We start from the raw sequence: 22,918 nt of genomic DNA, 5'->3' as shown, positions 1-22,918 counted from the left end.
CTCATCTGTAAAACGGGGATTAAGACTGTGAGCCCCAAGTGGGACAACCTAATGACCCTGTATTTACCCCAGCGCTTAGAACAGTGCCCTGCACAGAGTAAGCGCTTAACAAGTACCGACATTATTATTTTTATATCTTCCCCGGGGCTTGGCACATAGTAAGGGCTTACTAAATGCCATAACCATTATTATAAATCAGAAGAGAATAACTGCAAACTCTAAAGAAATAAAAATAAGCCAGAGTACATCTCTGAAGCAAACGCAATGATTTACAAACATTGTGGGGTGATAAATATTGGGTTTTTTTCATGTTCCAGGTAGAGCCCAATGCACAGAGAGGTTAATTGACTCACAGAAGGTCACAGAGGAAGTGGATAGCGGAGCTGGTGTTCACTAGTTTTTAGGATGAGCAATGAATGTAAAGCGAGTGGATCTTAGCGTCCGTCTCCTCCGCTAGACTGTAAGATCCCTGAAGCCAGGGATCTTGTCTATTAACTCTATTGTTCTTGCCGAAGCACTTAGTACAGTATACTGCACCTAATAGGTACTCAGAAAGTTCTACCGACTGAAGGATGGAATAATTTGTGTGAGAAGAGCGTGTTTTTGTTTTTTTTTTTTTTAATGGATGCACTTGCTAAGGAGAGATAAGATACATATGTTGCATTACTCACTTTCCGTGGAGTTTAACCCACCAACAGCGACTGCCGTTCGGATAGAATTCTTTCTTTTGTAGCTTCTCTTTCAAATATACAGATGGAGTAAATGTTGGCTACCTTCCATCTTGGTTAAAATAAAAGTGGAGTACCCATGGCAAAGAGCTATTTTTGCATTCAATTTTCCCCTTGATTGTAATGTTTTCTTCTGTTTCCATTTTGAGGGGACCATTCCTGTCATCTAGCGGATAGAGCACGGGCCTGGGAGTCAGAAGGACCTGGGTTCTAATCCTGGCTCCACCACCTGGCTGCTTTGTGACCTTGGGCAAGTCGCTTACCGTCTCTTGGCTCGGTTACCTCAGCGGTAAAATGGGGATTGAGACTGTGAGTCCCATGTGGGACATGGATCGTGTCCAGCCTGATTAGCTTGTGCGTATCCCAGAGTTTAGTACAGCGTCTAGCACACAGTACGTGCTTAACAAATACCATTAAAAAAAATTCCAACCCCCCCAAAACAACATTCTCTTTCCCAAACTAAGCAGTATCACTTTAGCTACTCCCAAGCCAAACCCCTATGAATGCATAATTGTGTGAATAATAATAATAATAACAATCATGATATTTGTTAAGTGCTTACTGTGTGCCAGGTACTGTTCTAAGTGCTGAGATAGCTACAAGGTTGGACACAGTCCCTATCCCACATAGGGCTCACAGTCTTCATCCCCATTCTGCAGAGGAGGGAACTGAGGCACAGAGAAGTTAAGTGATTTGCCCCAGGTCACACAGCAGACAAGCTGGGGAGTCAGGATTAGAACCCATGACATTCTGATTCCCAGGCCTGCTTACAACTGACAGGTTGAGAGAAAGCCTTCAAAAACCTCAATCATCATTTCTATTGTGGATCGAGCGTTTATTATCAGCTGGACAAGGCAGGGAGATGAGTACGATACCGATGTAGTAGACTAGATTCTGTCTGTCCCGCTTATACTGATGATGGTATTTCATTCATTCGGTCGTATTTATTGAGCGCTTTATGTATTTGTTAACCACTCCTTTTGTGTCAGGCACCACGCTAAGGGTAGATACCAGAATATACCATCAGACAACAGTTCCTGTGCCGCCTTGGATTCACGGTCTAAGAAGGAGAACAGCTATTGCATCCTCCTTTTACAGGTGAGGAAACCGAAGCACAGAGAACTGAAGTGACTTGCCTCAAGGTCACCCAGCAGCAAGTGGCAGAACTGGGATTAGAACCGTATTTCCACTAGGCCTCACTGCTTCTGGCCGAGGAGTCGGGCACTAAAGATATTCCAGATACGGGAAGTAGTAGCACAGGCCGGCTGTGGACGGTCTTTACACAGTGTGCACCTGACTTTCTTAGTTACTCTAAACTTAGTTTGAAACCCCGTAAAAGGCTACAAACCTGTTTAGGAAGTTGTGAATAGAGTTAGCCTTAGCCTTCTAAGATGGCATTTTCTGTCTTATGCTTACAAGTCTTCTCTGACCCTAACGACACCATGGACCCATCTCTCCCAGAACGGCCCACCGCCATCTGCAATTGTTCTGGTAGTGGATCCGTAGGGTTTTCTTGGTAAAAATACGGAAGCGGCTTACCGTTGCCTTCTTCCGTCCAGTAAATTTGAGTTTCCACCCTCCGCTCTCTCCCGTGCCACTGCTGCCCAGCACGGGTGAATTTTGACTTGTAGCAGATGACCGTCCACTCGCTAGCCACTGTCCAAGCTAGGAATGGAATGGATAGGCCTCTGCTTGCCTCTCCCTCCCGTAGTCGAGATTGGTAGAGGAATGGAAGCCTTCTAGATGCGACCCTGAGAGGCGAAGGATGGCATTGTTGATGGGAAGTCTATTCAGGTGGCAGGGGTAGCTGAAAAGTCAAATGCATGAAATGGCTCTCTGGAATCACACGATGGGGAGTCTTTTCTTCCTGGGATCACATAACTGAGAGCCTTTCTTCACTGGAATCACATGGCAACTCTGGCATTGGAGAAAGTTTTAAGAAACTGAGGCGCAGGGAAGTTAATTGATTTGCCCAAGGTCCTACATCCCATGCAAATAGTGGAGCTGGGATTGGAACCCAGATATTCTGACTCCTAGACCCGAACTCTTTTCATAGTTACTATGTTTGTCTATTTCTCCCTTTCTTTATCTCTGCTCTCCTTCTCCCCTCTCTCTCTCTTTCTCTCGCTGTCTTTCTCTTTCCTTTCTCTCTTTCTTCTTCTCTCTTTCTCACCCTTCTCTTTGTCTCTTCTTCCCCCCCTCATCCATTCTCTCTCCCCAGTCTCTGTCTCTCTGTTTCTCTCATCCCTTTCTTTATCTCTCCCTGTCCCCCTTTCTCTCTCCTCTCCTCTATTTTTCTCTCTCACCCCTCTCTTTCCCTCCCCCCCTCTTTTCCTCTCCCTCCCCCCTTCCTTTCCCCCATTCTCTCTCTCTCTTTGTCAACTGATCCAAGATGGGACCTTGTCATTGTTTCTTCATGTTTCCTCTCAGTTTTTAGTTTGCATTTTAGTGTTCATTTTCTGAACAAATCAATATCCGGAATGCCTCTTTAGGATGCTGGATAATTTTATTGGTTTGGTTTGAACTAGCCTAGAGAGCCATCAAACCATGTACATTTTTATCAACAGAACAGAGATGGGGCTAACTGGGAGCACACAGTTCAGAAGAAAACACGGTTTGAACTAATCAAGACACTGAAACGTTGTCAAAAGCATAAACTTATTCACGTTTCCTCCAGTTCAGTCGTATGAGAAAGCATGCTATTTTTTCCATTCTCTGTAGGATTTACTGTAATTTACCGGGAAACTTCCCTCAGGAGGATGACAACATTTCTATGGAACACAGCATCAAAAAGTCAACCAATCAGTAATATTCACTGAATGCCTACTGGGTGGAGAGCACTACGCTAAGCACTTGGGAGAGAATCAGCGGGGAAGAGAAGCCATATGCCGTGAGGAAGAATCAAAATGGATGCCAGCATTAAACGGGGACATTCATGCCATCCCTGGAGAGGGTCAAGGATGAAATAGAATCGTTCTGATGGTGTTTTGATTTTCAATACGATGAGGCTCACAGGATGATGATCAGCCAAGCCCATGACCCAACACTTTGACTCGTCGTCTCTTCTTGGAAAAAAATATTGTCGTGAATCGTGTTCGGAAACCCTTTCACCTTGATGGCGGCTGAAGAGCGAAACACTGTTCTTTCAAAAGGAAATCCAGCTCAAAATCTGGCCTCTCCTTCTTTTCGGCATCTGGTATCTGGGTCTTCTTGGTCTCTCCAGGCCTGGTTAATTCCCTGAGAATTCATGGACAGGGTCTCAGAGGGTGTCTGAGCGGCCCTCCGGTTTGTCTTTGGAAACCCGCCTTCAACCCAGCATTCCTGAAGTTCCTCAGCCCAGCAATGACGCGGACCCGGAACGTCCAAGCCCCCGCAGGGTTAAGATGCAGCACGGTTAAGCAAATATCGGCGGTCGAGTCCTCCTTACGCTTGTGTCTCCGACACTCGGTCGTCGTTGAGGTTCTGAAAAGCGAGGCATCTGTCGCTCGAGAGAAAAAAATCAAAATCTTTCGGAAATATGTTTACAGAGATGTAAAAATATTAGGCGCTGAGGCAGATGTGAACGTTTCCCCAGAACAAGCCCTCGCCCATCAGTCTTCCTGCACGCTGAAGATCTCGGAGTAGTCGCTCAGCATGAGTTCGGCTACCTGGTTTTGATACACCATGTGCACGGCGATGTTTCCGGTCTCTTTCTCGGGCCAGAGCAGGGTCGGCCCGAAGACTATTCCCAAGCTCTGCGTGGACATGAGATTCTTGGAGGCGTTGGCCACTATCCTGTCGAAGAAAGAATCAATCATCATCAGTCAATCAATCAAGGATATTTACTGACCGCTCACTATGCGCAGAGCACCGGACGAAGAGCTCGGGAGAATGCTGTTCAACAGAGCTGTAGACACGATCCCTGCCCACCAGAAAGAAAAGGACCGGTGATGACAGCCTGAGCTGTAGACTGAGCGTCTCCAGAGTGCACTGCTCGGTACGGAGTGCTGCGGAGAGTACAGTTGAGAAGTGAGACACACTTCCCGCCCCCAAAGAGCGTCTGTTCTACAGGAAGGTGACTGTTACTTGAACTTCGATTCCTTTTTTTGTTCCTATTCCCAAGGTGACCCAGCAGGCCACTGGGAGTAGAGCTCAGGTCTTCCCAATCCCAGTCCCTTCTTCTTTCCACTGAGCCACACTGCCCCCGTTCTCTTGCTCTTTCCAGTGAAACAAACAACTTTCCAGTCTCTTGCTCTTTCCAGTGAGCCTCACTGCCTCCCAGCTCCTTGCTCTTTCCAGTGAGCCGCGTCGCCTCCCGCTTTGATCCTTGGAGAAAAGCTTTTCCGCGGACTGGTGGATCACGCACCCAGCGAAGCCTCTCACGGGGAAGACTTCTCCCAGAGAGGTTGTTCCCTCCCCTCCCAGAGCGCACAGACTCTCTCTCCATTAGCCTGTTTTTGCCCATATAAATAGGAATCATTAGCTCTGCCTCAAACCTATAGCCTCTGTGTCCGTTGCAGAACACCCTCTCCATATGGTCCTCATCAAACCGGCTTCATTATGTGTCGCTTAAAATATAATCACCTTATTATAAATGAATAAGGCTAAATAATGAATTATTTTTACACCCCGGTAAGGTTAAACATGCGGTTGGCTTAATTTTGCTGGGGAATCTGGGAATTTCTCAAACCTGAGGAAGAAAAGGCTACCTGCTAATGACTCTGGAGCAGATGAAGTAAGAAGGGATAAGGCGGTGGCACTATGGACCTAGACAGAGCCCGGCTCTGGGAATCAGGACACCTGGGTTCTAGTCCCTGCTCCGGCAGAAGGGGAATACCCACTGCTTTGTGGTCTGCCTAGTGAATCGGTCAGCGGTACTGAGAAGCGGAGTGGCTTAGTGGAAAGAGCCCGGGCTTGGGAGTCAGAGTTCATGGGTTGTCATCCCGGCTCCGCCGCTTGTCGGCTGCGTGACTTTGGACCAGTCACTTCACTTCTCTGTGCCTCGGTTAGCTCATCTGTAAAATGGGGATTAAGACTGGGAGCCCCACTTGGGACCACCTGCTTACCTTGTACCTACCCCAGCACTTAGAACATTGCTTGGCACATAGCTTAACAAATACCATTAGTAGTAGTAGTAGTAGTAGCATGGATTGAGGACCTACTCTATGCACTGTAGTAAGTGCTTGGCCCAAGGGTAAAGAGGACAGGCCTGGGAGTCAGAGGATCTGAGTTCTAATCCCGGTTCTGTCACTCGCCTGCTCTGTGACCTCGGACAAGTCACTTCACATCTCTAGGCTTCATCTTCCTCAGCTTTAAAATGGGGAATCAATACCTGTCATGTCTCCTTCTGAGGCTGAATCTCATGGGGGACCTGATTATCTGGTATCTAGAGAAGCAGCGTGGCTCAGCGGAAAGAGCCCGGGCTTGGGAGTCAGAGGTCATGGGTTCCAATCCCGGCTCTGCCGCTTGCTAGCTGTGTGACTTTGGGCAAGTCACTTAACTTCTCTGTGCCTCAGATACCTCATCTGTAAAATGAGGATTAGAACTGTGAGCCCCACGTGGGACAATCTGATCCCCCTGGATCGCCCCAGCGCTTAGAACAGTGCTTTGCACCTAGTAAGCGCTTAACAAATACCGCCATTATTATTATCAGCCCAGGACTTAGAACGGTACTTAGCATCTGGCAAGAGCTTAACAAATGCCACCATTAGCATTATTATTACTGGGAGGGTCCACAGGATTAGTAGACGTGATCCCTGCTCTCAGAGAGTTTACAACTGAGCAGTGGAGGAGAGGAAGAAGTAATAGAATATTTAGGGACAGCTGTGAGTACTTAAATCCTCAGATGGCACAAAGTTGACACTTCAGTGTTTCTTCCTTCATTCATTCAATAGTATTTATTGAGCTCTTACTATGTGCAGAGCACCGTACTAACCTCTTGGAATGTACAGTGCGGCAACAATTTCTGACCAAAGAACCACTTGTTTCTTAGATTGCGTGAAGCTGCTGCTTCAGTATTTCTTTCCCACCCAAGAGCCACCTACACAGTTGGCATCAAGTTAGCACTTTCATGTCTCTGACCAAAGAACCACCCAGGGCACCTCGTGAAGTGGACAGGCCCGACGGGCCCGAGAATAATAATAATAATGATGTTGCATTTGTTAAGCACTTACTGTGTGCCGAGCACCGTTCTAAGCGCTGGGGTAGATACAGGGTAATCAGGTTTTCCCACGTGAGGCTCACAGTCGTAATCCTCATTTTACAGATGAGGTAAATGAGGCACCGAGAAGTCAAGTGATTTGCCCAAAGTCACACGGCTGACGGGTGGCGGAGCCGGGATTAGAACCCATGACCCCTGAGTCTTAAGCCCGTGCTCCTTCCGCTGAGCCACGCTGCTTGGCCAGCACGGCCGCGGCAACGGCAGCCGCCAAACCCACCTGCCGACCGAGCCGCAGTGCCCACCCCAACGTACCCGTGGTCACTGGGGCCACTCTGCCATCTCATCGCCCTCTACGGCCCCGCGAGAACACCACCGGCGGGGGAGAAAGGCGGGTGCGGGGCTCCGCGTGAGCCACTAACACTAGAATCAACTCCTCCGCGCGGATTCTAAGTCCCAGAGCCTTAGTCCTAAAGCTCTGCCGGTTGTTCTTGACGGGAGACTCCGTCGTGTAGAACGCAAGCTACCCTGTTTATTCACTGTTGCAAAATATTTCTCTGTGTGTGTATAAAGTTGGCACGTTCTCTTTCTGAACATCAACCACTCAGTAGGCGGGTGTGCCAGGGATTAATAAAACATCAGCTCAGCACCAAGCCTACTGCTCTACCCTAGTTCAGGAGAAGAAGAGGACATAGAAAAATTCCACTCACGTGCATGGGGGTCTCCAAGACACACACACACACACACACACTCCCACTCGGACTGTATTGTACCCCTGGATAGTCATTCAATCGTATTTACTGAGCGCTTACTGTTACATAATGGCTAGAGCCCGGGTCTGGGAGTAGGTAGACCCTGGGTTCTAATCCTGGCTCCTCCATGTGAGTGACTTTGGGCAAGCCACCTAAACTTCTTTTTGACTCAGTTACTGCATCTGCAAAATGGAGATTAAAACCGTGAGCCCTACGTGGGACGTGGACTGTGTCCAAATTGATTAGCTTGTGTCCGCCCCAGTGCTTAGAAAAGTGCCTGGCACATAGTAAGTGCTTAACGAATACCATAAAAAAGCATCCTGATTGGGCTTTTAAAGGGACAATTTTCCCACATAAAGATTTGCTCTGGGCCCGGAACCATCTTCGCATTGGATCCATCTTCACCCCCTCAGCTGACTTGTAAGGAAAAAAAAAAAAAAATCAGATAGCCTATGATAGACTTTGCCTTAGTGACAAGATGTTTTGGGGGAAATCATCCAAGCTTGAAATAAAATCTTTATTGAAAGCAATTCTCCTTTCCTGCCAGTCAGGACCATTGTGGGATCAGATGGCCTTGCTCCCAGGGGTCTCGCAGCCCCCGTTCCAGACAGAGTTGATTATTTCCACCTCCTGTCAGTTCTTAACTCACTGACAATGAGTGAGTCGTTCCATTCCGACACAACTCCGCCGTTTGCCTCTTCATTCGGCAAGAAAGTTAATATACTATACCTTTAACTACGCTAAATGTACTGGAAAATAGCCCGGTAATAAGAGGGTTCCGGTGGAGAGAGTCATCTCTTTCCGGATGGCACACCCGGTGCTAAGTCAGAAGGGATCATGGGTCAGAGGTGAGGGAGGGTCGGTCTTCCCTGTGCGTGGGCGAAAACCAGTGGCCACCCCAGGGGCGGTCGTGGTCTCCCAGCACGGGGTCCCGACGGCAGCACGGTGGGGTCGTCGGTGGTCGAGGATAATAATGAATAATAATGATAATAACAATAACAACGGTATCTGTTAAGTGTTTACTACGTGCCAGGCACTCTACCGAATGCTGTGGTGGATACAAGCAAATCAGGTTGGACACAGTCCCTGTCCCACACGGTGCTCACGGTCTCAATCCCCATTTTACCGATGAGAGGACCGAGGCACAGAGAAGTGAGGGACTTGCCCAAGGTCACACAGCAAAAGAATGGCAGATCCGGAATTAGAACCCTTGACGTACACATAGTAAACACTCGATACCATTGTTATTGTTCTTATTGTTATTATTCACTATTATCCTCGGCCACCGACAACCCCACCGTGCTGCCGTCGGGACACCGTGCTGGGAGACCACGACCGCCCCTGGGGTGGCCACTGGTTTTCGAACTCAGGGACCGGGGGAGGGGAGGCTGAGGGCCGGAGGGACCCTGGGGGCAGGGGACGAGGCGGCTTGGTCGCACTGTCCCCATCTCCTTCTGCAGAGCTGGAGATGCAGCTGAGGCTGCCGAGGACAGGGATGGAAGGCTGGAAGCCATTCGGGGCTCCGAGGCCCTTTCCTAACCTGCCTTTTTGGTATCCCGATCTTCCCAAAACTCTGTTGATGTAAGCTTTGATTTCTATACACACGCACACACGCGCACGCACACCCCAGACGCACCCTACACACCCACCTACACACCCGCACCCAGCTACCCTCGTATACACACGTAGGCACTCACCTACACATGCCTAAACGCCCCCACACCCTCATTCACACACGCACAGTCATAGACGCACAGAGAGACACAACGGTAGATCCCCCCCGGCTTACTCCCAGCTTCTCATTTTCATTCCGGCATCCCTCATCCTGTTTGCCCGCGTTTTGAGGAGAGAATCGGTCACGGAGTTGGCCAAAGCCTCTTTTCGGATTTCGTCTCTCCTTTTCCGCATCATTCATCTTACGGGGGCAAAAAAATCTATTCAAGATGCTCCGGCTTTTTTGCCTAGTTAGACCCATTCGCTTTTGATGTCCCGAAATACTCTCTGCGGGTGGTCTGGCTTGCTCAACCCGGCGAGCCGCCTGGGCCTCGGGCGCCATTTTAGGAACAATAGGCACCGCTGCCGTGCCCGCTGCTGCCCTTGGCATTCCATGGGAGCGGCCCGAACCGGACGCTTGAACCTTGGGAAGGGAGAGCGCCAGTTAGTCCGAGAAGCTTTCGGCCTGACTCTCCCAGGCCGGCTCCAGAGGATCCCGGAGGTGTGACGTGGGGGTCGTTTCCCGTCTGCCACCCTCAAACTGTCGGAGTCCGTCTATAAAAATAATAATAATAATAATAGTGCTGGTGTTTGTTAAGAGCTTACCGTGTGCCAAGCACTGTTCTAAGCGCTGGGGTAGATTCAAGGTGATCAGGTTGCCCCACGTGGGGCTCACAGTCTCCATCCCCTTTTTAAAGATGAGGTGACTGAGGCAAAGAGAAATTAAGTGACTTGCCCAAGTTCACGCAGCGGACAAGTGGCAGAGCTGGGATTAGAAATCACGACCTCTGATTCCTAGGCCTATATATTGAGCACAGACAGGGTGCAGAGCACTGTATTAAACACCTAGGAGAGTATACTATAACAATATAATAGACATATCCCCTGCCCACATTGAGTTTACAGTCTAGAGGGGGAGGCAGGCATTCATAGAAATAAATAAATGACAGCTGTGGACATAAGTGCTGCGGGGCCGGGAGGGGGGGATGAATAAAGGGGGCAAGTCGGGGCGACGCAGAAGGGAGTGGGAGAAAAGGAAAAGAGGGCTTAGTCAGGGAAGGCTTCTTGGAGGAGACGTTTCAGAGCTATGGAGACATCCGCCTCTTTCCTTCTCACTGGCAAAACCTAGCCGTGGGTTCAGGGGCTCAGATCTGTTGCTAAAAGCATCCATCTTAGAGATGATGCGGGTTCCTCTTTCTTTTCTTTCATCCTATTTCTTAAGCTCTTACTTTGTGCCAGGCGCTGTACTAAGCCCAGGGCTAGATAGGAGGACACAGTCCCTTTCTCAAGTGAGGCTCACAGTCTTAATCCCCATTTTACAGACGAAGTAACTGAGGCCCAGAAAAAAGTGACTTGCCCAAGGTCGCCCACCAGACAAGTAGGGGAGCTCGGATTAGAACCCGGGTCCTTCCGACTCTGGGGCCCGGGCTCTCTCCATCTGGACACACTGCTTCCCCGATTTGGGTCAGGGGCTCGCTTGACTCTGCCCCAGTGTCTAGCACGGTTCTGCAGGAGACGATACACGATCCTCAGGTTGGACACAGTGTTCCCCAAGGGGTTCGGTCTAAATGGGAGGGAATAAGATATCCTCCCCACTTTACAGATGAGGAAATCGAGGCCCAGAGAGGTTTAGTGACTTGCACAAGCTCACCCAGCAAGCAAATGGCCGAGTCGGGATTAGAACCCAGGCCCTCTGACTCCCAGGACCGCGCTCCTCTGTACTCTCCCAAGCACTTGGCACGATGTCCCGCAGGCGGTAAGCACTCAATAAATACGACTGACCGACTGACTTTCAGGAGACTATGCCGTTTCCACACTGTTTCTGTTTTCTTTGGCCGTTTGCTCCAGCAGCAGGCCGACCAACCTGTTGAAGAGACTGCCTTGCCTAAGAGACGTCAGTGATTCCTAAAGGATTCAGACGGTCTGAAAATTCAGGAGGCACACACAGCCGTACACACACACCCACCCCTTTTGTTTTCCAATTAATTCCTAGATTCAAGCATTCCTTCGTCCGCTTACCCCCAGACCCCTCCCCAAACAGCCACCCATTCAGGTACAATCTGGCTCCGATTCAGGACCTGCTAACACAGAACCTTTATCATCATCCCAACACATCCAAAAATGTCTTTGTGAAATAAATCAAATTATGGGAGCTAATTGATTCCAGGCTCCATCAGCCACTGCAGGTGGAGGCTAAGTAACAGGATGTTTATTAATGAAGGACTATTCATCAAAATTGACAATACCAATTCCTGCGCCGGGGCGGTTCAAAGCTACCTGCAGCCGTCGCGGACTCGCCGGTTGGATTTCTCAGTCCCGTTTGGGGAGGAAGGAGAAAGCGACTTCGGCTGGGGGATGAAGGGCTCCTTGTTTGAACGGCGAAAGCGTCGCCCAAATCCAATTAGACAGGCCAGGCTAAAAATGCCAGGGGTAATTAATGAACACTTAATTTAGTCCACGGAACAACGGGAGAGAGAGATCGGCGCTGGTGCCATTTTCCCTGAGGTTATAGAGTAAGAGGGTCAGCGGGATGACGGCTCTGTTGACGGTCAATAGATACTTGAGGAGGGGCTGTTGAGGCTGGATTTTCCGCGATAGATAGACTTGCCCCTCTGCCTCTGGCTATCGCTGACGAGAACAGGGCCTCGGTTGTTTCTCCGAGGATTCTGGGTGCTTGGGGGATTCCACCGAGAGGGGATCAAAAGGCTCCTGTCGCCAGCTTGCTGGACTAGTGACTTCATCCACGGGCAAAGCCAGACATTGATTTCTCCCACACTGGGCTCTCAAGAAGGTCCAGGCGGAAGGGGAATCGGTGACCAAAATGGCATTCCCTAGATAGAGAAGTAGAGGCTTAATTGAATCATTGGCGATTGCCCTTCCTGTCCCACAGTGCCTTTCATTTCTACTACTTAAGCAAGGAATGGGATCGGAAAAATGAAGGATTAATAAGAACGATAATAACGTCGGTATTTGTTAAGCGCTTACTGCGTGCAGAGTACTGTTCTAAGCGCTGGGGTAGATACGGGGTAATCAGGTTGTCCCACGTGAGGCTCGCAGTCTTAATACCCCAATGAGGTAACTGAGGCACAGAGAAGTGGCTTGCTCCAGGTCACACAGCTGACAAGTGGCAGAGCTGGAATTCGAACCCATGACCGCCGACTCCCAAGCCCGCGCTCTTTCCACTGAACGACGCTGATTAGAATCCAGGTCCTCTGACTCCCAGGCCCCTGTCTTTGCCACTAGGTCTTGCTGCTTCCCGGTGCACTCTACACACGGTGGCCCTCCATAAATACTATTGATCGACTGACCGATTGATTGCCAATCTCCCAGAGAGTTCTGGTCCTAGCTCTACTCCGGGACGGCCCCGAAGTAAGTAGCCTTGAGGCTCTAGTTCTTCCCTGCAGAGAAGCCGCGTGGCCTAGTTGGAAGAGCATGGACCAGGGAAGGAGAAGACCTGGGTTAACGGTGACAGTAATAATAAAAACTATGATATTTGTTAAGCACTTACGGTGTGCCAAGCGCCGTTCTAAGCGCTGTGGTAGATACAAGTTAATCAAGGTTGGACATAGTCCCTGTCCCACAAGGGGCTCACCCTATTATGACAAGCAGCATGGCACTGTGGATAGAACACGGGCCTGGGAGTCAGAAGGTCATGGGTTCTAATCCCGCCTCTGCCACATGTCTGCTGTGTGAACTTGGGGAAGTCACTTCCCCTCTCTGGGCCTCGGTTACCTCCTCTGTCAAATGGGAATTGAGACTTCGAGCCGCACGTGGGACAGGGACTGTGTCCAACCCAATTTTGCTTGCACCCACCCCAGCCTCTCAGTACAATGCCTGGCACATAGCACATGTAATAAATACCATAATAATAATTATTATCATTATTATTAATCGCCAGTTTACAGATGAGGTAACGAGGCCCAGAGAAGTGAACTGACTTGCCCAGCATCCCACAGCAGACAAGTGGCGGAGGCGGGATTAGCATCTAGGTCCTTCTGACTCTCAGGCCCATTCTCTAATCACTAGGCCAGGCTTCTCCACTTCTCTGAGCCTCAGTTTCTCCAACCGTAAAATGGGGATTCTTCCTCCTCCTTCACCCGGGAGCTCCATGCGGGTCCGGCACTGGGCATCAATTTCCCTTTCCTCGATAGCCCCTGCGTCGATATCGCTTGCAAGATAACCCATGCATCAATATCACTTTCACTGATATCCCTTGCCCGGCTATCCCCTGCATCAATTTCCCTTGCATTAAGATCCATGGTATCGATAGCGCCGGCGCTGAGACCCACTGCATTAATATCCCGTGCATTGAATTCCTCTGCATTAATATCCCTTGCATCGATTTCCTCTGCATTGACATCCCTTGTATTGATTTCCCACGCGTCGCTATCCCTTGCGTGAACCGCATAAATGGAGAACTGGAGTAATGGAGGAGAAGAAAGGGAGGTGTAGGGGAGTCGGGCAGGGAGAAGGGGCGGATGGCCAATCCCGTCATCCAGTGGGTTGCCCGAAAACAAAGCTGGCACCCTCTAAGGACAGGGTGGCAAAAGTCACCACACTTGGGGACCTTTTTCATCTTGGTTGATGGAGAGACGAGCGGACCCCCCCCCCACCCCTCTTTTCGTCAACCTCAGAGAGTCGGGATTATCTCATATCGACGAGAAAGGCGCTGACGGTTACGTCGGAAAAACAACCGGGGCTTCCAAAATATTCATTTCGCTTCTCGGTCTAGGGTGAAAATAAATCTGCGTTGGGGATCAAACTTCAGTGGCTTTGAGCATATGGGGGTATGTGACATAGGCTTGTCTCGAATTATCCATTCCACAGGCTTGCGATTTACACTGAGCCGTAATATAATGTAGGAAAAGATAAATATTTTCCATTGGGTACAATCGGACTGCCTTTCCAACCGAGTCCATAACTTTAATTATAAAATGAACATAACCTGCATCAAATTATGAATATGTTAACATATTGAATGCGGACAAGAAAAATAAGCACCAGATTTTAAGTTCTATAGGCACACGGAGGTACAATCCAAAGAAGAAAATCTGGTTTCCTTGACCACATTGTCATAATATGCATATATAGCTGCTTATTGAATCCAGCCTGTGTAGAGAACAGCCAGAATCTCGTCTCCACGTCACCACAGTCCTTACCCACAACAGAGCCCGAGAAAGAAGAGACCCCTTTCATTCGATGTTTCTGAATATCACCCACTTCGGGGCTAAAAGCCTAACCTCTGTCTGAAGACCGTCTCCGTATCCACCCGTGAGGTGGGGGTCCGTCTCTGAGCTCGGCCGCCGAAAATATCAATGTATTTAAATCGTATTCCGGCTACGGCGAAAACAGATCATCGGATCCCCGGGTTGAGATCGTCTTCAGACGGGAGGAACTCGGTGTTTTGGAGAGTGTCTCTCTCCCCTCTGGGGAAATCTGACAAGCAGAGCTGAAGTAAAGTCAGCTAAGTCAGTCTCACGTGTCCTGGGTGCGTCTTTATCAAATGCTTTAGTACAGTGCACCGTGAGAGGCACTCAATAAATGCTATTAATATTTTCATTACTATTTCTACTACTATTCTATCGCCATTACCACAATACTATTATTATCACGGTCCATCGGCTGCGGCCGCCTCTTTTCCTCTAGACTGTAAGACCGTTGTGGAAAGGGACTGTGTCTGTTTGCTGTTACTCTCCCAAGCACTTAGTAAGTACAGTGCTCTGCACGCAGTAAGTGCTCAGTAAATAATAATAATAATGATGGTATTTGTTAAGCGCTTACTATGTCCCAAGTACTATTCATTCATTCGTTCATCCGATAGTATTTATTGAGTGCTATGCGCAGGGCACTGTACTAAGCGCTTGGAACGGACAAATCGGTAACAGAGACGGTCCCTGCCCTCTGACGGGCGCACGGTCTAATCGGGGGAGACGGACGGACGAGAACGATGGCAATAAATAGAATCAAGGGGATGAACATCTCATTAAAACAATAGCAAATAAATAGAATCAAGAATAAATAGAAAGCACTGGAGGAGAGGCAAGGTCATTAGGCCGTCCCTGGTGGGGCTCAAGTCTCAATCCCCATTTTCCAGATGAGGTAACTGTGGCTCAGAGAAGTTAAGTGACTTGCCCAAAGTCACGCAGCGGACGAGGGGCAGAGCCGGGATTAGAACCCACGCCCTCTGACTCCCAAACCCATCCTCTTTCCACTAAGCCACGGTACTTGTCGTGTAAATGCAGTTGACTGGCTCACTGTTGTAATGTCCTCTCCCAACCACTCAGTACGGTGCCCTGCCTGCTCAGACTAAGCGCTCAGTAGATACGATCGACCGACTCATTATCGCACCGTACTTTTGCCAGGTGCCTACTACCGTGCTCCGCACGCAGTAAATGCTCATCTAATAGCACGGATCGATTGATCGTTGGACGGAAAAGTGTCCCACCCCAAGTGGAGCCCGTCGGATGCTGAACTGGAGGGCTTTCGATGGATGGCCTCACGGGAAGCGAGCCCTCCTTGTCTTTCCGAGCCGGCGGAGAGCGCACCGACGCCGTTTCTCACGGCCCGAAAGGATCCCCGGCTCGCTCTGAATTCCGAGTGGGAAAGTGAGGCTCGGGAGCGCGTTACATGAGAAGTATTTCTCGTCATTTGGACGCGCGTCTCGCAGAACCGCTCCCGTCCTGCTGGGCCCGGGGAAGAGCCTCCACGGCCACGGCGGCGGCGGCGAGGCCCCAGATGCTCTTCGTTAGGTTTGGTCGGGAGGGTCACCGACATCAAACGTCTCCGTGGAAATCCGTCAGCCCTTCTTCATTACGGGCTTCCGGAGCAAAGGCCTGGAGCCCTTCGGTGGCTGAGGGTGCGGGTGCCCACAAAACTAGAAACTTTTCCCCGGGGACAGATCTCGGGGCCGTTTGGGCAGAGTGACGATGGGCGTGGGCACGGGTGTGTATGTGTGTGCGAGAGATAGAAATTAGGGGGGGATGTGTGCATGTGGATGTTTTTGTGAGGGTGTGGGGGGTGGTGTTTGTGAGGGTGAGGGGGATATGTGCATGAGGGTGTGTGTTTGTGAGAGGGTGTGGACGCGGACATTCATTTAACCCTATTTAGTGAGTGTTTACCGTGTGCAGAGCACTGTACTAAACTCTTTGCGAGGGTGTGTCTGTGAGGGTATGTCAGAGAGTGTAGGGGGATGTGTACGTGAGGGGGTGTCGGGTAGGTGAGGCTGTGTGATGGGATGTGTCCACGAGGGGGTATGTGGGTCTGTGTGGGCGTGGGCGTGTGCGAGGGTGGGTGTGTGAGAGTGTGGGGGGGATATATGTAGGTGTGGCTGTGTGGGGGGGTGTTTGTGATCGAGTATGTGTGTGTGAGAGGGGGGTGTGTGTGTGTGTGTGTGTGTGTTGGGGGGGAGATGTGTACGCGGTGGGGAGATATACGAGTGAGGGCGTGGGTATGTTTTCATGCCCAGCAACGAATCCGCAGACGGCATAGGCAGAAAGACGCTACTTCAGAAGAGCCGCCTAAAAACACCGTCTCTGGCAAATGTCGTAAAGTAGGTCGCTCCGCTGGGATTTTGTTTTTCCCGCGGCTCCGCGTGCCAGCTTTGCGTTCCCATTAGGAGGAGGGCCGCGTTCCCGGAGGCGGCGGCGGCCGCGGCCCGGCTCGGAGTTTCTCCGCCTGGCGCCGGTTTAGGGAGGGCCTGGGGTGCCAGCTCCGGGATGAAAAGCCCCACCAACCGGACCCGCCGCCCATCTGACCCCAGGCCGCGGGGGGAAACCAAGCTCAGTCCTGAGGCGGAGGGTCCTGACTTCCCCCAGGCAAAAATCCAGCGCCCGGAAGGCACTGGGGGACCTGGATTCGAGTCCCGCGCCACCGCTTGCCTGCTGTGTGACCTTAGGCAAGTCACCTCACTTCTCTGTGCCTCAGTTTCCTCATCTGCAAAATGGGATTAAGACGGTGAACCCCATGTAGGATGTGGACTGTGTCCAACCCGATTAGCTTGTATTTCCCACGGCGCTCAGTACGATGCCTGGCAAGTAGTATATATTGGCTTTTCTTCCCTAGCAGATTGACTATCTCCAGAGGAAAGGGATCACATTTCCTTATTTCTTCTGAATGTTCAAATGCCTCATAAAGGGCTCTAAATTCAGCAAGAACCAGGTACACTGTCTGCACACCGGAGATTCTCAGTGTTTTAAGAGCACTTGTTAAGTGCTTACTATGTGCCACGCACTGTTCTAAATGCTGAGATAGATGATACGAGTTAGACAGGGTTAGACTCAGTCCCTGCTCCACATTGGTCTCACACTCTAAAATCTCCATTATTTACAGATGAGGTAACTGAGGCACAGAGAAGGGAAGTGATTTGCCCAAGGTCACGCAACAGACAAGTGGCGGAATCAGGATTGGAACCCATGACCTTGCTGCTTCTCTATTTTATGCTAGATGTCCGCTACAGTACTCTGCCCTCGTTGGATGCTGACAGTGCTCTATGCTCAGCCAATGCTCAGGAACAGTGCTCTGCCCTCCGCCACTGCTCGATCCAGCACTCTGCTCTCCGTTGATGCTCAGTACAGTGCCCCGATGCTCAGTATGGTGCTCGGCACTCAGTAGATGCTCAATCGATGTCAGTACAGTGCTCTGCTCCCAGTAGGGGCTCAGCCCCAACTATTTCACTTCAATTAGAAGGAAAAGTGGCCCCGCCATCATGTGCCAGTCGGGGGGGGGGTCATATGACCCTACCCCACCACACGTTTTCTTTTCGCCCATTTTTCTCCTCCTCAGAAGGACAACCCTGCCAGCAGCCGCCTGCCGGTCCTTTCAGTCATTCATTCCTTCATTCGTTCAATCATACGGATGGAGCGCTTAACGTGTACAAGGCGTCTGGGAGAGTACAAGACACGTCCGTTGCCCACAGAGAGCTTACAGTCTAGAGGGGGAGGCAGATACTAACGCAAAGAAATGAATGACAGTTATGTGCATAAGTGCAGTGGGGCTGAAAGAGGGGGAGGAATAAAGAGAGCGAGTCAGGGTGATGCAAAAGGGAGAGGGAGAAGGGGAAAAGGGGGGGGCTAAGTCAAGGAAGGCCTCTTGGAGGAGATGGTCCTTCAGGAAGGCTTTGAAGGTGGGAGAGAGTCAATGTCTGTAGGATGAATTAATGTTGGCATTTATTAAGCGCTTACTATGTGCAGAGCACTGTTCTAAGCGCTGGGGTAGATACAGGGTCATCAGGTTGTCCCACGTGAGGCTCCCAGTTCATCCCCATTTTCCAGATGAGGTAACTGAGGCCCAGAGAAGTTAAGCGAGTTGCCCACAGTCACACAGCTGACAGGTAGCAGACCCGGGAGTCGAACTCATGACCTATGACCCCGAAGCCCAGGCCCTTTCCACCGAGCCACGCTGCTTCCCTAAGGATATGAGGGAGGGAGGGAATTCCAGGCCAGAGGATGTTCCAGGAGGGAAGATAGTCCATTCCTGCTTCCTCCTTGCCAGCTTGGGGACTACTGCCTTGACGCCCCCTCCCCGCCCCACACCTCTCTTATGAATCCCGGTTGTTGCCTCTTTTTTTGTTGTTGTCAGGCCCTTGGGCGCAGGTGTGTTTCAGTGCTCTGCACACTGTAGGCATTCAACAAATACCAGTGATGGGTGGACTGATGGATGGCAGAAGCGGAAAGTCCCCCAGCAGCCAGAGACCCTCTTCTTCCCGGGAGAGGTGGGAGAGGGGCAACCCCACCGAGTCGAAATGGAAGCACTTCGATACATCCCGCCTTTGGCCTGGAATGCCCTCTCTCCTCAAATGCCACAAAGACTCTCCCCGCCTTCAAAGCTTTATTGAAGGCCCATCTCCACCGAGAGGCCTTCCCAGACTAGGTCCCCCGCTTTCCTCCTCTCCCTCTCCCTTCTGCTTACTCCCTTTGTTCTTCCCCCACCTCCTCCCAGTCCCGTAGCGCTTATCTGTAATTTCATTTATCGTATTGATGTCTGTTCCTTGGTACTGGTGTCTATCTCCCCCGCCATCTAGACTATGAGTTCATTTTGGGCAGGGATTCTCATTGCTTATTGTTGTATTCTACTTTTCTAAACAATTAGTAAAGTGCTCTGCACACGGTAAGCTCTCAAAAGCAGCGCGGCTCAGTGGAAAGAGCCCAGGTTTGGGAGTCAGAGGCCATGGGTTCGAATCCAGGCTCTGCCACTTGTCAGCTGGGTGACTGTGGGCGAGTCACTCAACTTCTCTGCGCCTCGGTTACCTCATCTGTACATTGGGGATTGACTGTGAGCCTCACGTGGGACGACCTGATTACGCTGTATCTATCCCAGCGCTCAGAACAGTGCTCTGCACATAGTAAGCGCTTAACAAATACCAACATTATTATTAATAAATACGATTGAATGAACGAACGAACGAATGGGGGGAAACCCAAGCCATTCGGTCAGTCAGGTAATCCTACTTATTAAGCGCTCCCTGTGTGAAGAGCACCGTATTAAATGCTTAAGAGAGTACAATGTACAACAGACACATCCCCTGCCCTCAGTGAGTTTACAGTCTACAGCCTCAGCAGGCATTGCGGCCCAAACCCCTGTGCCGAACTGAGAAAGCAAGGTTTAAAAAAACCCCGGGGGGTGTTTCAGGTTTTTTTAATGTATTGGGGGATTTTGTCTAAAGGTTCAGTGCTAGCTAAGCTCCTGGCAGAGTGAGACTGGGCGACAGGAAAACAGATGAGAGATGTCAACGGCTGCTGTTTCAAGCCTAGCTAACCTCCACCCTACCCCTATCCTCCAAGCTCTCTGTCTCTCAATCTCTCTCCTCTTTCTCTCCCTTTCTCCCTCTCCCTACTTGTTTCTCTCTCTCCCCCCATTTCTCTTTCCTATTTCTCTGCCCCCCGTTTCTCTTTCCCCCAATTATCTTCTTTCTCTCTGGATACCCTCCCTCTGTTCCTCTAGTCTCTCTTTTTGTCTGTGTCTCTGGTCTTTCTCTCTGATTGTCTGCCACTCTCTGACCGTCTGCCTCTCCGATCGTCTCTGCCCCTGCATTTCCCTCTCTGACTGTCCCTCTCCGTCCATCTGCTTTTCTCTCTCTGCCTCCTTATCTTGCCTTCTCTATCTGTCCCCTCTCTATCTCTCTCTGCCACCCTTCCCTCCTCCAACTCTCTCTCTCTCTCTGTCTCTCTCTCCTCAAACTCTTTAGTGGACCCAAGATTGAATATTGGTATTGGCAAGGGAGCAGAAGAGTGTGGTTTACTGGACTGGAAATCAGGTGACCCGAGCTTGTTTCTTGGCTGGAGCAGGCAGCCTGGTCACTCCTTGCCCCTCACTGGCTCCATCCCCGAGCCCACAGGTTGACCTTTGCCCCTTCCGGATGGCAGAGGCTCTGCTATCGGGCAGGGAGCCACAGGCGGGCCTGTCTGCCCTAGTTAACTGCTAAAACTTTACAGGATTCTAGGACTGTGGCATCAGAACCAGGAAGCGGGAAGGACCTGGCAGGGAGGAGGAAAGGGGAAAGAGAAAGCAAAGACACTTGACTATATCGACATATTTTAAACACACTCAAACACACACACATACACACACACACACACACACACACACATATGTGTGTGAGCACTGTATGTAAATATGCACATATTTCATTCAATAGTACTTATTGAGCGCTTACTATGTGCAGAGCACTGTACTAAGCCCTTGGAATGTACAATTCGACAACAGATGGAGACCATCCCTACCCAGAGACGGGCTCACGGTCTAAACTGGGGAGACAGACAGCAAAGCGAAACAGAATGAAACAAAAACAAGACAACATAATCAAGATAAATAGAATCAAGGAGATATACACCTTATTAACAGAATAAATAGGGTAATAAATAATATATACAAATGAGCACAGTGCTGAGGGGAAGGGGGAAGAGCAGAGGATGGGGGGGAGGGGGAGCAGAGGGAAAGGGGGGCTCAGTCTGAGGAGGCCTGTGTAGTGTTTTCCCATCTCCCACTCTCAGCTTGCTCTCACCGCATACACATCTCCCCCCCAGCACTAGCATTAACCCTATAGACAAAATCTCCCAGTACTTTAGAAAAACTTAAAACACCCCTGAGGGGTTTTTTAAACTTTGCTTTCCCGTCTCCCAAACCCTGAAGATGGTGCCAGTTTAGGTGGCCCTTTTGAAAACATAACAAAAAACAAAAACAGAGAGATACTTGTCCAGAGTGAGAGCTGAAGTTAGATAGAACTGGCGTGTATGTGCATATTTCCAGTGATTTAGTAGGCCTAGGTGAAGAAGAAAATCAGAAAACGTTATGTTGTATATGCTACAACTGACCCCGCAGGAGGGAAAAAGAATGCTTCCCCCATGGACTATCACCCTGGTTTTTTTTGTTATTTTCCAAGTGATTACTATGTGCCAGACACTGTACTAAGCACTGGGGTAGAGACAAGCTAATCAGATTGGACGTAATCCGTGTTCCGTAACTGACTTATTCATCCTCATGTTCCAGATGAGACCCAGAGGAGTGAAGCGACTTGCCCAGCAGACAAGTGGCGTAACTAGGATTAGAACCCAGATCGTTCTGGATCCCAGGCCCATGCTCTATCCATTAGGCCACACTGCTTCCCATTTTGTGCCCACAGTCCCCTGCAACTCCACAGCCAGGGGCCATCTGTGCAGAAATTTGCCCTCAGAGGTTGACCGAGGACCCCAACGCGGGGCCCGGAGAAGAACTTACTTCTGCAGATGCGCAAACAGGGTGCTCATCGTGTCGCGATTTGGTGGAGGCAGTTTCCGCACCAGGTCCTTCACAGATTCCACTCGCGTTCTGTGGTCTGGCTTTTCTGAAAGAGACAGAGCCCGAGGTCAGCCCAGAGAACCTTGGAGATGGCAGTCCGCTGCTCTTAGCACAGTTTTAACAAGTCAGTCAGTAAGTCATACTTATTGAGAACAGTGCTTGGAGCATAGTAAGCGCTTAACAACACCAGCATCATCACTCAGTGCTTACTGGGTGCGGAGCACTGGACTTGGGCCTGGGAGCTTGGGAGAGTACAGAACATTACCTGCCCGCCACAAGCTGACAGATTAGAGGGGAAGAAAGACATTCATATAAATAAATCAATTAAGGATATGGACATAAGTGCCGTGGGGCTGGGACTGGGGATGAATAAAGCCCGAGTGACACAGAAGGGAGTGGAAGAAAAGGAAATGAGGGCCTCTTGGAGGAGATGTGCCTTCAAGAAGGCTTTGAAGAGGGGGAGTATCAATGTCTGTCACATATGAGAAGGAGGGCTTGGGCCGTTTGCCAAGCAGCACTATAAGATCTGGGGTAGATGCAACATAAATCAGATCAGACGCAGACTCTTCCACCTACAGGACTCACGGTATAAAAGGGAGGGACGGTGGGAAACCTATTCCCAATTTTCGGGTGAGGAAAGCGAGACACGAAGAAGAGACGTGGGAGAGCCGCGACTAGAGCCGGGGGAGCAGTGTGGCCTAACGGATAGAGCACGGGCGCGTGAGTCAGAAGGACTTCGGTTCTAATCCCGTCTCCACCACTAGTCTGTTGTGTGACCTGGGGAACGTCACTTCACTTCTCTGTGCCTCAGTTCCCTC

General features: G+C 50.2%; 1 protein-coding gene across 4 annotated transcripts in view; it reads right to left on the bottom strand.

The window, feature by feature from the left end:
• Positions 1–3,215: 3,215 nt before the first annotated feature.
• ARHGAP15 (Rho GTPase activating protein 15) overlaps positions 3,216–22,918 on the bottom strand; it is a 388,578-nt gene continuing 368,875 nt past the window's right edge. For 3 of the 4 annotated variants that reach the window (XM_029072347.2, XM_029072345.2, XM_029072346.2), the window contains 2 exons: positions 22,041–22,146; positions 3,216–4,502 (listed from right to left, as the gene is read on the bottom strand). In XM_029072347.2, coding sequence (XP_028928180.1) covers positions 4,319–4,502; positions 22,041–22,146 — 290 coding nt within the window. In that variant the 3' untranslated portion in view covers positions 3,216–4,318. Of the gene's footprint in view, positions 4,503–11,395; positions 12,161–22,040; positions 22,147–22,918 lie in introns of those variants that run through there. The other variant, XM_039913099.1, reaches the window with a different exon arrangement.

The sequence above is a fragment of the Ornithorhynchus anatinus genome, chromosome 9 (genome assembly GCF_004115215.2).
Source record: "Ornithorhynchus anatinus isolate Pmale09 chromosome 9, mOrnAna1.pri.v4, whole genome shotgun sequence".
NCBI lineage: Eukaryota > Metazoa > Chordata > Mammalia > Monotremata > Ornithorhynchidae > Ornithorhynchus > Ornithorhynchus anatinus.
The sequence above is the reverse complement of the archived record's forward strand: the minus strand, read 5'-3'. Positions and strand labels throughout refer to the sequence as shown.